Here is a 17010-nt window from a genome sequence, read left to right on the forward strand (position 1 = left end):
GATAGGGAGGGTGGGAGGGAGGGAGACGCAAGAGGGAAGAGATATGGGAACATGTGTATATGTATAACTGATTCACTTTGTTATAAAGCAGAAACTAACACACCATTGTAAAGCAATTATACTCCAATAAAAATGTTGAAAAAAAAAAAGAGTAGCCCCCGCTCGCCGCAACTAGAGAAAGCCCGAGCGCAGCAACAAAGGCCCAGTGCAGCCAAAAATAAATTAATTAATTAATTTAAAAAAAAAAAAATATATATATATATATATATATACATCATGTCCCAAGCTAGTAAAAAACCGCTTTAGACATAACCCTTTGTGTATCTGTACACAAACTTGGTGAGAAACTTTCTTACTTCACAATTTTCGTAGCCTGACAAGATTTTTGAGAGGTTCAGAAAACATGGATTGTCATCCTGTTAGACAGATTAAAAAAACCGAAGTGCCAAATGCGGCTTGAGTGAAGGGCAGAGAAAGGATGGTGGCCCAGGCGCTGCGAAGCTGGCCAAGCCATGGGTCCTCCCACTGGATGTCCCTGAAGGGCCTTAATAAACCAAGCCACTGACCTCCACATCCCCGTGAAACTGAACATGGTGCTGACACAGCGAGGGAGGGGCGGTGGCGTGAGTCCATCCAGGCGCATGAGCAGAGCTGGGACACCAAAGAGCACCAAGTACTTCACATAGAAGAAGAGCACTTGGGCCAACGCCAGTCCTCCTGAAACACAGAGGGACCTGTTAGACACAGCGACAAGAAGTGCAGCAATCTCCTGGGAAATATGCAAGGCTCCAGAAACACACTACCTGCTCCTGCTTCCCCGACCACTCCCCTCCCCTCCCCGCAACTCACACATTTAACAAGTCTCCCATGTCGGTTCTAGGCAATGATATTTTGGGATTAACAAATATTGAAATCTCCTTTATTATTGTGACAGGCAACAGGACCTCTTAACAGTCATGCTTTTACAAATGCTAGAAAAGGGCACACTTTAAAAACATATGGATATGTAAATATATATATATATATATATATGGCATTAAAAACTATTAGAAAGGAAAAATCCTTCCCAAATCCTTTCAAAACCTCACGTGAGTTCACACCCACTAGGATGGTTAGAAGCATAAAGTCAGATCAACAAGGGGGCAAAGATGTGGAGAAACTGGAACCGTCATACACTGTTGGTAGGAATGTAAAATGATGTGGCCACTTTTCTTTTTGGCCATGCCCCACAGCATGGGGGATCTTAGTTCTCTGACCAGGGATCAAACCCATGCACCCAGTGGAAGCACAGAGTCTTAACCACTGGACCGCCAGGGAAGTCCTGATGTGGGCACTTTAGAGAACATTTGGCAGTTCTTAAATGATTAAACATACAATTACCATATGACCCAGCAATTCCACCCTTGGGTATATACCCAAGTGAAATGAAAACAGGGGTCCACATAGAAACTTGTACCTGAATGTTCACAGCAGCATTATTCACAAGAGCCAAAAGTTGGAAATAACCCAAATGCCCACTGACAGATGAATGGATAAATAAAACATAGTATAGCCATACGGTAGAAAATTATTCAGCCACAAAAAGAAATGAAGGGCTTCCCTGGTGGCGCAGTGGTTAATAATCCACCTCCCAATGCAGAGGACATGGGTTCGAGCCCTCGTCCAGGAAGATCCCACATACCCTGGAGCAACTAAGCCTGTGCGCCACAACAACTGAGCCTGAGCTCTAGAGCCCATGAGCCACAACTACTGAGCCCACGTGCTGCAACTACCGAAGCCCATGCACCTAGAGCCCGTGCTCCGCGAAAAGAGAAGCCACTGCAATGAGAAGCCCGCGCACCGCAACCAAGAGTAGCCACCGCTCGCTGCAAACAGAGAAAGGCCGTGCACAGCAATGAAGACCCAATGCAGCCAAAAATAAATAAATTAATAAATTTTTTTTTAAAAGAAAGAAATGAAGTACTGATACATGCTGCAACATGAATCTTGAAAACAACATGCTAAGTGAAGTGAGCCACAAAAGGCCACATTTTATATGATTCCATTCAAATGAAAGTCCAGAAGAGGGAAACAAAAACAGAAATAGAGACAGAAAGTTGATTACTAGTTCCTTAGCACTGAGGGGCTGGAGAGCAAGATTATGGGGGGTGGTGGCTAAATGGTAGGGGTTTTTTCTGAGGTAATGAAAATGTTCTAAAATTGGTGGTGGTGATATTTGCACATATCTGTGATATACTAAAAGCCATTGAGTTGTACACTTTAAATGGATGGATTATATGATATGTGAACTCTATCACAATAAAGCTATTAAAAAAAACACATAAGGGCCCCAAGCTGTAAGAACCAGCAGCTTCTTGGCCAGAACTGTGTCCCTTCTGGAGCAAAAGGAATGCAGGGTGTGGGCACAGGGTGAGATCTGAGGCCGAGACACATACTCTGGCGCCACAGGCCTCCGCCTGTGCCCTCTGAGGGCGACCCATGTCTCCAGCTGGAGTTCAGGATGCTCTACTGATTGACACATCCCAGTGGGCTTCTGGGCCAGTTGCTTCCAACCTCTTTACCCTGAGAGGAAGATGGGGGATCTGGGCTATAGGTCTACGGGGCACCACAAACCTGGGCAAACTGCTGGCCTCAGCAGCGGGGTGAGGAGGTGAAGCGAGTCTGCCAGAGCAGTGCCCATAAGGAAAAGGCCAAGGGCAAAGTGCACGAGGAAACCCTGGAGTAGATGACCGGTGGCCACGTGCTGTCCAACCTCCAAACTCACCTTCCCCAGCGCGCAGGGAAATAATGCAGGGCAGGCTGATGCCACTGATTAGCTTATCTATGGGACAGTCTGAAGGAAATAGCTAAGCCTTAAAGAAGTACTAGCAGAAGATATTTCTATCTGGTCCTCTTGATGTTACACGAGGATCTCTGAAAGACTATCACTACCGTGGAATGTGTGTCTATAAATAGTAACTCTGTGCCAGAAGAAACACATAAGCCATTTTCTGAATATACAATTTGGGCAAAGGCAAACAGTGGTTCAAATTCAACAGCCATATGTCCTATAAGGAGAAAACCCCAGGAATCACCATGTCTCAGTCCCACTCAGGAGTGGTCAAAGAGGTTCTTTTTGGAAACCAGACTACAGTCATATCTGTTGGAAGGGCTGCTATATAATGGTAGCCTTCTTGGATGTATCTGATAAGAGACAAGAAAAAAGCTGATGTGTGTGCATGTGTGTGTGTGAATACATATATATATGTGGGGGGGGGTGTATATAGAAATTCATCAAGAAGAGGTATATATATGCTAACAATACCATCTTAAAAGCATTTGCTGGGGGGCACAGGACTACCCTGAATGGTGGAGAAATCAGTTCCATTGGCTGAGATGGCAGTGAGGGAACCTATAAAATATTTCAAAATGAACCACCAGGCTCTAGTCAGAAAAGTCCCAGAGCTACCAAAAGGCAGGACATAAGTAAGAATGACTAATTAAAAGGCACAAAGCTTCCAGAGCTGACAGTGATCATCCTGAAGAACTGAAGGTATCGAAGGACCTATGGAAGACTGTACATGGATAGTCAAGGCCACCCAGAGCTCTTTTATAGATGAAGCATCAGAGATTTCTTCTCCTTGTTAACGGATACCAGATCAGGAAGAACAGGCTGCTCCTTGTCTCAAATGCTGCCTTTAATTTGACTTTTTTTTTGTACAGCTGTTATATATGAGGCATATGAATTAAAATCCACAACTGAATCTACATTTTTATGAATCACCATTTGCATACAATCATCACCATTTGTTAGTACTTTCATATGGAACTAGGCTAAGGAAAGGGTTGCTCTTGTACAGGTATTTAATAGAACTCTGTGGCTAGATCTAATTGAAGATAACATAATTGGGGATTTTTTTCCCCCAATATGGATGGAAAGCACAAGAAGCCACATATTTATCAATATGCAACAAGTGCCCCATTTACCTGATATTGAGTATTTTTTTATGGATTAAGATACAAAAGGCTTAACTTTTTCCTTGACATTTTAGTAACTGGTTCATAAGCTCATAGAAAAAGAAATGATGCATAGTGGTTGTTAAAACATTATAATTGTGATTTCTGTATTGTTTAGTCTTTTTGGAAAAAAAAATGTGTTTATACCCATGAGTTTAACAATTCTGCTCTCTTGCTGTTGATTTCCATCACCCCTATGAAAGACACATGGCTCATTCTTCTTTCCCCTTGACCTGAAGATTAGTCTTTCCGTTTTAAGATTTGGCCCAAGGTTTCAGGGTTAACCCTAAGGATTAACAATCTCCCACTAGGAATATGATATGCTGGGAGGCAACATACGAAAGAAAAATATCATATGATATCACTTATATGTGGAATCTAAAAAATGGTACAAATGTACTTATTTACAAAACAGAAATAGAGTCACAAATGTAAAAAAAACAAACTTATGATTGCAGCACAATTTACAACAGCCAGGACATGGAAGCAACCTAAATGTCCATCAGCAGATGAATGGGTAAAGAAGATGTGGTACCTATATACAATGGAATATTACTCAGCCATACAAAAGAACAAAATAATGCCATTTGCAGCAACATGAATGGACATAGAAATTGTCATACTGAGTGAAGTAAGTCACAAAGAGAAAGACAAATACCATATGATATCACTTATATGTGGAATCTAAAAAATGGTACAAATGTACTTATTTACAAAACAGAAATAGAGTCACAAATGTAAAAAAAACAAACTTATGGTTACCAGGGGGGAAAGGGCAAAGGAGGAATAAATTGGGAGATTGGGATTGACATATATAATATAGATAACTAAGAAGGACCTACTGTATAGCACAGGGAACTCTACTCAATACTCTGTAATGACCCATATGGGAAAAGAATCTAAAAAAGAGTGGATGTATGTATATGTATAACTGATTCACTTTGCTGTACAGCAGACACTAATACAACACTGTAAATAACTATATTCCAATAAAAATTCAAAAAAAAGAATACAAGTGACTCTACTCTGATTGAAAGTTATTTGACATACATAAATTGAACTCACTTTCATTATATTTAAAAATAAAAAATTTTGCTATTTTTTTAATACTTTAAAACATTTTTGCCAGGATTATATTTCAAAGATCTTCTTACTAGCAGGAGTTATGATTGGTTTTTACCTAACTCAACACCTTCCTCCCAAAAAAGTCAAAGATGAGTTCATATGTTACACTCATTCATTCAACAAGCATGTCCCGAGCACCTGACCAGTGAATCACTAGTTAGTTGCTATGGGAAGTAGACTAGTGGTCAGACCAGGTGGGGACCCAGGCTTCAGGGAGATCACAGGTCAGTTTCATTACAGTTCCATGTATCTCTCCCCTTGGCACTTGGTGTTTTCTTCTGCCTTTATGCCCTATCCCACCGTTTCCTGGCAAAATCCCATTTATCCTTCAGGCCCCAATTCCAATATGGCCTCTTCTTAACTTCCCTATGCTTCAAGCGGAATCAATAACTTATTTTGCATTAATTCAATATATAATTATTGAGCACCAACTGCTTACCAGATACTGAGCCATACAGTGTTGAATAAAGACATGAGATCCCTGCTTTATAGAGTATACAGTGTGTTAAAAGTGACAGAAAATAATGTAAATCGGGAGTGGGATTAAAACCCTCACCTCTAGAACAATCTGAACACAGTGACTTAGACACATTTGGTAGAACACTTAAAAAACTATTCGTTGTAATTATTATGTGCCTAGTATGGTGTAGATGCTTGGTATACATCAGTGGACATTTCTGCCTTCATGGGGCTTACATCCTAACAGGACTCAACAAAAAACAGACATAAAAATAAACAAATTCTATATGGATACTAAGGAAGTATGGCAGAACATATTCCCCAACAGTGGCTGCAATGATATCTTCCATCCCACATGCCCTTCTGTAATGTAATCTTGCCACTCTCCCCGTCCAAAGCAAATCTGGGCAGATCCTAGGACCAAGAGATTCAGAAAGAGTGATGCTGTTCCAATTCCAAGTGTAGCCTGTCATTGGCCTGGCATCGTCTGCTTCCTGCCCTTTGGAACGCTCACTCTTGGATCCAGCTGCCAGGCTGCGAGATGCCTGAGCCACGTAGAGAGGCCACATGAAGATGCTCTAGAGGACAGCATCGCTGAGCTCCCAGCCAAGTCAGCCTCAATTGCCAACCGTGTGAGGAGCCACCTTCGATGTCCTGCCCAGTAGAACCTTCAGATGCCTGCAGCACGAGCTGATATCTGGCAGCAACCACAGGAGAGACCCCAAGCAAGAACTACCCAACCAAGTCCTGTCAACCAACGGAACAGTGAGAGAGAGGAAATCACTGTTTTCAACTAAGTTTGAGGATGGTTTGTTATTCAGCAACAGCCGACTGGGACAGAGGGTGATAAATGCAATGGAAAAAGAAATAAAAATTGTTGAGCAGGGTAAGGGAACTCAGAATGCAGAGGTGGCAGGTGCTGCTACTTTTTAAAAGGGGAGTCAGGGTGGTCCTCATTGAAAAGAGGATATTTGAGCAAAAACTTGAAGGTAAGGGGGTGAGCTATGCAGCCCCCTGGCTCTCTCCAGGCTGTCATCATACTTTGTTCTATGGTTTGTGCTGTGATTATCACACGAGACCACAGTTGTACCCATTCTGTGAGACCACAAGCTTTTCAAGATCAGGAATTATATCTTATGCCTCTTGTATTCCCAGCACCTAATATCTGACCTATAATTAAAGCTTAATAAATGTTTCCTTGAAAAGTAACTAAATTGATAATTCACGCTGTAGTATGAAACTATTTGTATCAGGGTTTTTCTGGGAAGTACACTGATATTCTAAAATCTTAATCCTCTATTCTGAGGACTAAGTCACTACTGAAGTTCAGACCTGCCACCAAATAAAAGAATCCTCTGTGGGTCTGGGACCTCCCAGCATCAAGAACAAAGCCGGGAAAGGGAGACAGAAACAGAAGTCCTAGGTCTATGCTTGCTATTGCCTCCAAGTGACTGAATGTGCAGTGAATTCTACCACCTGTGGGCCACCTCCAACTGGAAGGGCCTCAAACTCAACTTGTCCAAAGAGAATGAGGCTTTCTCTCCCTCAAAACCAGAAACAGAGTAGACTTTCAAGACAGGAGGAGATTAATTCTACAAAGAGTTCTAGGAGAATGCGGACTGAGAAAAAGCCCCAAATGTTGGGGTTCCCTTGAGTTCAGCCCTTCCTCCATTGACACCCCTACCTACCCAGCCCTCCATACTCTCTCTGCATTTGATATGACCTCACCATAATTTGATCTAAAGCAGCTGGTGATGGGCTCCCATTTGGCTTTTCCCCTCCTCTCAGCTCTGGTCCTCAAACAAATAGCTGAAGAATTTCATACTGGTGGGCGGCGGGGCGGGGGGGTAGGTGTGAAGGGCAAAGTGAGTCAGGCCCAACTCACTTTTCCTCCCTGGAACTACTCATTTTTACCCAATCGCACCCTTCACTCTCTCTTTGCTCACTCACTCCTCTGCCTAAAGGTCTTCCCCTCTCCATTTTGTCTGCTGAAACTGTATCCTTCTTTAAGCCCCCACCTAAGGCCATTATTTCACAAAGTCTTCCTAAAAGCTCCAGCCAAAACAGTCACATGCTTCCTTACAAGTACATAACGTGGGACAGCTTTCTGTGAAGTCCGGTCACTGTAAGCTCTATGGGGCAGGGGCCACAGCTGTCCTCTCTACCTCCATCCCCTTAGCCCCAAGCAGTGTCTGACACAGCATGGATATGACCAATGGGTATTTGCTGAATTAAGAAATGCACTGAAAAAAATAAATGTACTTTCATGTATATTAACCCACTGCTATTTTTTATTCAACCCTGGGTCATAAGTATTACTCCCATTGTCAGATTTAAAAAAACAAACATTTGTAAGAATTATGACCTCCTCGAGTCTCAGGGGTCATAAACACTGGATCGTAAAACCCAGGTCTCCTGTTTCCAAAATCAAGGACCTCTCCCTCTAGTGAAAAGCCTTCACTAACCAGAGAATGGGTCAAGTCATGTCTATGCCACAGTTTGCCGAGGACTGAAGAGAGATGTCCCTCGGCTCTGCTGGCCTGCTGCAGAGCTGCTATCTTTGCATGCCTGAGCCCTGTCCTTGGGATACCAACAGTCAGTGAAAGGCACTGGCTCCAGCTTCACTCCGCTTCAGGAGGCATGTTGTCTCTGCACTATCATACTGTCGTATCTGTCCTCACCAGTTTGTGCCACCCTGACCCACCACCATGCTCCCATCTCCAGCCTGTCCTAGGCTCCTGCCTCAGTCCATACCCTGACCTCAACCCTGGACCTTTTCTGCTCCAAGGCAAATGACTCCAGTCACTTTCATCTTGCCTACATCTAATCTATTCTAGATTTTGTGAACCATTCTGTGATTGCCTATTGGGATTAGGAAGCCTAGATATTTTATAAAGGTTTCCTCACACATAAAGTTCTTTATAAGAATTTTCATGCCTACAGTGAATACCATATTTTACACTTAAAAATGTGGTAAGAGCACAGATCTCATGTTAAGTATGCTTACCACAATAATAAAAAAAAAAAGAACCTTTCCTATATAAGATATGAGTAAGTACTAGAAGTATAAAGACTAGTCAATAAGAATACAGATCAGGAACCACAACCTAAATAGAAGTAGTGTCATGATAGAATTGGCAATTCTTCCCTTCCCGCTGGGGGTATCAGGAGGAAGGGGAGCTCACGTCTTGGGAAGGTCAAAACCAGCGGTCAGAATTACCATGATTTCACAGGTTCCCATAGAGACACTAAAGAAGAGATAGCTATTGCCTTGCAGTGGTTATATACCACTCTTTGTCAGGAGGAGAAGATGGATTGGTGCCTAGAAAACCAAGTCAGTAAACGTGATTGATGGGGGAAGGGCATGAGATAATAAAACTGAGGAATTGCTACCAGGAGCTCCAGAAGAGCAAGCACTGAAGTCAGGAAGGAAAGAATGGCGTGCTGGTGAGAGATGCCACCAATGGAGCTCATGAACCTTGTCCAGCCTGCCGAGGCCAAGGAGATAAAAGAAATTCAATAAGTAACTACAGCAAATTCTGTAGTTTCAACCTAAACCTAAGGATTTAGAAGTTGAACCTGCAGCCCCACCAGGTAGGAGTCAGTGTCTCACCTTCTGGGCTCAACAGGATAACTGACCTACTGAAGGAGAAACCAGCTGGAACCCAGTAATGAGTTCAGACTCATCCACTACATCATCCTGAGCTGAATCTCTAACTAATGTGAATACCTGTCATTCATCTACCGGGGCATGGTTTGTATCACAAGATTCCCTGCTCATACTATAGTAATAATATGCTCTAAACAACTGGCTGTACATGTAGATGACAAGGTCACTCACGCCCAGCAGCTGGCCCTCCAGGGCTCAAAAAGGAGGGACGGTGGTCCCAGCACCCAGGCTGCATCTCCCCCATGAGCAGTTCAGAGAAGGCTGCTTCTTAGAAATGCAAATACTGAGTATTCAGTGCAAGTAATGCCAAACCAAGGAGCTGGGAGGAGTCAAAAAAAAAAGGCAATGAGTTGGAGAGGCTAGAGGAATGGTAATCAAAGTGCCCAAACCCCCAAACTAGAGGTGAGCCAAGAGGGTGGATGACAAATGAAACAAGAACACACTCAAGTTGTTCAAGAGTGATTCTGGAGATGTAAACTTCTGGCCACACAGTCTCTTTCTAAGTGACGTACAGCAGAGGACAGAGAAGCCAGGCTGTAGTCCTCAGATGGGTCCCCATTCCGGCGGGGGGCGGGGCAGCAGCCAAGCAAGGGGACCAAGGCCTGGGCTCTCCTGACAGGGCGTAAGTCAGATCTCTGCCCTTTTTTCTCTCCCTACGACTGTGAGGGTGGGACCCACCACATCCTTTACATGAGGCTCCTCAAACAACTCTAGTTCATTTTCCACATGCCCTATTAGTTACCAACAGCCATGTAAAACAATAGTCACATACGTAGTGAAAGTGTAAAGAAACACATGAGAGCAAAAATCACCAAACTCGGGATAGTGGTTACCATTTAGAAGGAAGGGAAAGGCAATCAGGAGGGGGTCTCCACGGGGCTTCAACTATGTTGGTAATAACGCGCAGGCCCAGCGGCCACGGCTCACGGGCCCAGCCGCTCCGCGGCATGTGGGATCCTCCCAGACCGGGGCGCGAACCCGGTTCCCCTGCATCGGCAGGCGGACGCGCAACCACTGCGCCACCAGGGAAGCCCCATACTTTGCTTTTTAAACTAAGTGATGGATAAACACATAGTCACTATATTTTTAATGACTTTTGAAATATCTCGTGTGTGTGTGTGTGTGCGTGTGTGCGCGCGTGTGTGTATAAAATATAGTCTCACTGCCAGGACAAGTTTAGCAACAAACTAGTTTCTGAGAATACATTCCGGCATAATGGCAGCAGCTACTGATTATTAAGCACTTGCTCTCTATATATACCGAGCAGTATGCGTCATCATTTTTAATTCTCACAACATACCCCTCTGTGGGCATGGGTATTATTACGACCCACATTTTATAGACAGGAACCTGGGCACAAAAAAAGGTTACAAAACTTGCTTAAGATCACACACTAAAGTAGCAGAGTCAGGACTTGAATCTGCATCTGCTGCTTCCAAGTCACCACATTTACTAGATTCACATACAACTCTGAGACCAGACTCGGAACAGTCTGTGTGAGGTAGACCAGATGACAGGACAACAAGCGAGCTGCTAAAGGGAGTTGAAGGAGGTATTCCAAGAAGAAAAAACCAGGCAGGGACCGAGCTCTAAAGATCCTCAGGAAGCCAGCCTCAAGGAGCACACAGTAAGTAAAGATATGCAAAAAACAAATGTGCTGTGGTGAGCAACTCTGGATTCACAGATTTGAGAATTCTGATCCTCATAGCATCAAAATAAGTAGTTATTAACTCAGAAACTCGGAAAGCTTACCTTCCTAAATGCTTAATCTTTGGGCATACTAGTTAATGCGAAATCTAGTTTTCAAAACTTTCTTCTTGTTAGAGTTTAAAGCACCAAAATGCCTCTCTTAACAGAAAATGTATGTTGCTAGGGGAAAAAAAAGTTATCTGGATAGAATATGAAATCCTATTTTCCCATCCTCTTTAATTATAAATTGTTAACATCTTTAGGGAAAAGGCTATAAGCTACAATAAATCACACTTAATATCAAATTATAATTGTCCAATAAAAATATTAAATACATCACAAAATATATCTTAAAGTAAAATCAAAGTGTTCCAGAAGCATTTTTAAATGGTAAAATAAATTTAAAATCTTTTTAAAAAATGACTATTGTCATGTAACAGAATAGACATGCTGAATTAAGGGTTTATATAAGTCTGCAAAGGCCCCTCCCCATCCAAAAACTGTGAGGGAAGAAGAACCCACGCAGCAGAAACAAAGTAATACTACACACAAAGCTACCTAAGACTTAATGAAGTTATGTGGGAAAAGGAGGGAGATTTACACAGGGCTGAGTGACCTGAAAACTCTAAAAAGCAAATCTGCAGGTAGAGATCAGGTGTAGATTATTGTTTGAATTTTGATGCTTCAGTGTAACTCACTTTGCCCAGAAGAAGTGGTCTGTAAAATCTATGTGCAAAAAGAATTGGAAATTAACTACTAATTAAAGTGTTCTATTGCAAATCCTCAAGAAACCACAAAATCCCTTTAGGAAGCAAATAATTGCCTCCCCAAAGTATCCAACAAATTTATCAACTTTGCTTAAAAGAAAAATACGCCTATTTCATGTTAGCTAAGAAGTTAGCTGTACGCTAAGCTACCTGAGCACAGTAATGGGTTAGGTAGGGATCAACAAAGATCACAGTATTCTGAGGGATACTGGGGAGGGAAAGGGAGGGCAAGGGATAGTTAGTGTTTTAAATAACTGTGGTGCAACTTGCTACCCTTTATGACCCCACATGGAGCAGGCATCTCTCCCATTCTGCAAGCATGCACCATGAAATTATCCTCACACCACACGGAGCACCTGTAATTGAACAGTCAAGTCCCACAGTAGTAAATCCCAGTGTAGCTATGGGTTCACACTGTATTAACTTTAAATAACCTCAGGATTCTAATCCAAGGAGAGAATTTATAAAAATTTTCTGTTGTATCTTAACAAACCTTGGCATATTTAATGCCTCCAAAGGGTGAAAAAACGAAGAGACTCTTACGCTATCTGACATATGTTTGTGTCCCTAGTTTTCAAGACAGATTTCAAAAGACTCTTAATGTACATTCCGCAGAGCTTCATTATATCTTTACCTATGAGGTGAGAACAACTCATCTGCAATTATTTTCACCACCCCACCCCTTCAATCACTCTCAAATCCCTTGCCAAAGCTCTCTTTTATCCCCATAACCTCATATACCTGGATTTACCATGGTGAAACACTATTCAATAATGAACTCAAGAAATGTGATCTTTTTGGGGTTCTTTAAAGAAAAGCCATAAGTTACTGCCTTTGCCCTCCTTAATCCTAAACTCCTAAACTCAAATTCAGGTATAGTTTCAGGTTGCCATATTTTGTCTTCTTATAAGATTCTGATGTTCAAAAGAAAATGAGGATACATGTCATCAGACATTTGTCCAAAGCCCTAGAATGTACAACACCAAGAGTGAACCCCTATTGTAAACTATGGATTTTGGGTGATAATGATGTATCAATGTAGGTTCATCAATTTTAGCTGATGTACCCTCTCTGATAGCGGATGTTTACAGTGGGCAGACAGGGGGAACAGGAGGTATATAGGAAATCTCTGTACCTTCCTCTCAATTTTGCTGTGAACCTGAAACTGCTGTAAAAAAAAATAAAGTCTTTTTAAAAAAGAATGAAAGAAAAGAAAATGAGAGTTATTATCTTCTAGAGATACTACTGAAATGTTTATGTATAGTGATAAGACATCTGGGATTTGCTTCCAAACAGTAGTATCGGAGAGAGTACAGATGAAAGAAAAAATGGCCATGAGTTGATAATTGTTGAACCTGGGTGATGAATATATGGGGGTTAATTATATGCTTATCCTTTTATTTTTCCAAAGTATGAACTTTTAAAATGGGAGGCATTAAGAGCCCCCACCAGAACGCTGAATTTTAGCCAGAAATATTCAACTTCCTGTTTACCCACCAACCAAACACATCTGCAAGGGATAGTGAGCAAAATGGACTAATACCAGCACAATTCCACCTCCTTCTCACACTGTGAGCACAGAAAGTCTGAAAAGGGTAAAACGGAGAGGCCAATTACAGGAAGGAGAAGGGAGAGAATGCCATGAGGTGGAATAAGGAACCTGCTTATCAGTCCCTGAATCACTGGGAACTGGCAGCCCGTGAAGAAGCATGTCTCCATATAGGAAGATGCCCCACTGCGATCTTCATCAATAACGTTTCTCAAGTTTATTTGGTCCTAAGAATCACCTAGAATAACAGGTAATCACAGAGATTCCCAGGCCCCTCCTTGACAGATTCTGGTTCAGTAGGTTTGGGTCAGAGCCCTGAAATCTGAATGCAGAACAAGTCCTGGGAAGTTATGTTCAGTCAAGTTTGAGAAATTCTGAGTTAGAAGATCCACACCCTATTCCCCTTCCCCATGTTTAAAAACATACATCAAAGTGTAAACAGCAATTTTCCTGGGGAAAGTAAGGTTACCTTTTTGCTGCTGTTCATTCATATTTTCTGATTTTCATACATAGAAAAGAGACACCTCTCTTGCTCAATCTGTTGGTTCTATGACAGAACTTCAAAGCTAATGTTTCAGACTCATTCTGACACTCATGGCCGAGTTACCAAAAAAGGGAACCTGCAGGGAATTTCAAAGGAAAATCTGAGCCACAGGACTGATCTTTAATCTTCTTAGCTAAAGACTGCTATAATTTTGATAACAGCAACTTAATTGTGAAGAAACAATATTCTGCTAGCTTGAGAGGGAAGATCAGTGGTCTCCTGGGCCCAATCTGATACCCTCCATTAGAGAAAGGAAGCCCCAAATTTCTCTGCAAAGAGTTCTGCTAAAATAAATACATCCTCAAGAAGTCGTGCTACTCTATTTACAACAGCAAAGCAACCTAAGCATCCATCAACAGACGAACAGATAAAGAAGATGTGGTGTATATATACAGTGGAATATTACTCAACCATAAAAAAGAATGAAATAATGCCATTTGCAGCAACATGGATGACCTAGAGATTATCATAGTAAGTGAAGTAAGTCAGACAGAGGAAGACAAATATCATACAATATCACTTATATGTGGAATCTTAAAAAATGATACAAATGAATCTATATAAAAAACAGAAATAGAGGATTTGGTTCAAGGTAGAAGAGTAGAAGGACATGCTCTTACTCCCTCTTGCAAGAGCACCGGAATCACAACTAACTGCTGAACAATCACCAACAGGAAGACACTGGAACTCACCAAAACAGATACCCCACATCCAAGGACAAAGGAGAAGCCAAATGAGATGGTAGAAGGGGCGCAACCACAATAAAATCAAACCCCATAACTGCTGGGTGGGTGACTCACAAACTTGAGAATACTTATACCACAGAAGTCCACCCACTGGAGTGAAGGTTCTGAGCCCCACGTCAGGCTTCCCAACCTGGGGGTCTGGCAACGGCAGGAGGAATACCTAGAGAATCAGACTTTGAAGGCTAGCGGGATTTGATTGCAGGACTTTGACAGGACTAGGGAAACACAGACTCCACTCTTGGAGGGCACACACAAAGTAGTGTGCTCATCGGGACCCAGAGGAAGGAACAGTGACCCCATACGAGACTGAACCAGACCTACCTGCTAGTGCTGGAGGGTCTCTTGCAGAGGCAGGGGGTGGCTGTGTCTCACAATGAGGACAAGGACACTGACGGTAGAAGTTCTGGGAAGTACTCCTTGGCGTGAGCCCGCCCAGAGTCTGCCATCAGCCCCACCAAAGAGCCAGGTAGGCTCCAGTGTTGGGTCGCCTCAGACCAAACAACCAATAGGGAGGGAACCCAGCCCCACCCATCAGCAGAGGAGCAGATTAAAGCTTAACTGAGCTCTGCCCACCAGAGCAACAGTCAGCTCTACCCACCACCAGTCCCTCCCATCAGGAAACTTGCACAAGCCTCTTAGATAGACTCATCCACCAGAGGGCAGACAGCAGAAGTAAGAAGAACTACAATTCTGCAGGCTATGGAACAAAAACCACATTCACAGAAAGACAGACAAGATGAAAAGGCAGCGGGCTATGTACCAGATGAAGGAACAAGATAAAACCCCAGAAAAATAACTAAATGAAGTGGAGATAGGCAACCTTCCAGAAAAAGAATTCAGAATAATGATAGTGAAGATGATCCAGGACCTTGGAAAAAGAATGCAGGCAAAGATCGAGAAGATGTAAGAAATGTTTAACAAAGACCTAGAAGAATTAAAGAACAAACAAACAGAGATGAACAATACAATAACTGAAATGACAAATACACTAGAAGGAATCAATAGCAGAATAACTGAGGCAGAAGAACAGATAAGTGATCTGGAAGACAGAATAGTGGAATTCACTGCTATGGAACAGAATAAAGAAAAAAGAATGAAAATAAATGAAGACAGACTAAGAGACCTCTGGGAAAACATGAAACGCAACAACATTCACATTATAGGGGTCCCAGGAGGAGAAGAGAGAAAGAAAGGACCCGAGAAAATATCTGAAGAGATTACAGTCGAAAACTTCCCTAACATGGGAAAGGAAAGAGCCACCCAAGTCCAGGAAGCGCAGAGAGTTCCATACAGGATAAACTCAAGGAGAAACCCGCCGAGACACATAGTAATCAAATTGGCAAAAATTAAAGACAAAGAAAAAGTATTGAAAGCAGCCAACCAAAAGACACAGGCTTGCTGAATGGATACAAAAGCAAGACCCATATATATGCTGTGTACAAGAGACCCACTTCAGATCTAGGGACACATACAGACTGAGAGTGAGGGGATGGAAAAAGACATTCCATGCAAATGGAAATCAAAAGAAAGCTGGAGTAGCAATACTCATATCAGATAAAATAGATTTTAAAATAAAGAATGTTATAAGAGACAAGGAAGGACACTACATAATGCTCAAGGGATCAATCCCAGAAGAAGATATAACAATTATAAATATATATGCACCCAACAGAGGAGCATCTCAATACAGTAGGCAACTGCCAACAGCTATAAGAGAGGAAATCGACAGTAACACATAACAGTGGGGGACTTTAACACCTCACTTACACCAATGGACATATCATCCAAACAAAAATTAATAAGGAAACAGAAGCTTTAAATAACACAACAGACCAGACAGATTTAATTGATATTTATAGGACACTCCAACCAAAAACAGCAGATTACACTATCTTCTCAAGTGCGCATGGAACATTCTCCAGGATAGATCACATCTTGTGTCACAAATTAAGCCTCAGTAAATTAAGAAAACTGAAGTCATATCAAGTATCTTTTCTGACCACAATGCTATGAGATTAGAAGTCAATTACAGGGAAAAAAACCGTAAAAAACACAAAAACATGGAGGCTAAACAATACGTTACTAAATAACCAAGAGATCACTGAAGAAATCAAAGAGGAAATCAAAAAATACCTAGAGACAAATGACAATGAAAACACGATGATCCAAAACCTATGGGATGCAGTAAAAGCAGTTCTAAGAGGGAAGTTTATAACAATACAATGCTACCTCAAGAAACAACAAACATCTCAAATAAACAATCTAACCTTACACCTAAAGAACCTAGAGAAAGAAGAGCAAACAAAGCCCAAACTTAGTAGAAGGAAAGAAATCATAAAGATCAGATCAGAAATAAATGAAAAAGAAATGAAGGAAACGATAGCAAAGATCAATAAAACTAAAAGCTGGTTCTTTGAGAAGATAAACAAAATTGATAAACCATTAGCCAGACTCATCAAGAAAAA

The 17010-nt window shown here is 41.9% G+C and overlaps 1 protein-coding gene across 1 annotated transcript in view; it reads right to left on the reverse strand.

The window, feature by feature from the left end:
* HHAT (hedgehog acyltransferase) overlaps nucleotides 1–17010 on the reverse strand; it is a 364592-nt gene that overhangs the window by 212228 nt on the left and 135354 nt on the right. Inside the window, exon 10 of the mRNA XM_055084098.1 lies at nucleotides 567–717. Coding sequence (XP_054940073.1) covers nucleotides 567–717 — 151 coding nt within the window. The remainder of the gene's footprint in view (nucleotides 1–566; nucleotides 718–17010) is intronic.

This window comes from Physeter macrocephalus, chromosome 4 (genome assembly GCF_002837175.3).
Source record: "Physeter macrocephalus isolate SW-GA chromosome 4, ASM283717v5, whole genome shotgun sequence".
Lineage (NCBI taxonomy): Eukaryota > Metazoa > Chordata > Mammalia > Artiodactyla > Physeteridae > Physeter > Physeter macrocephalus.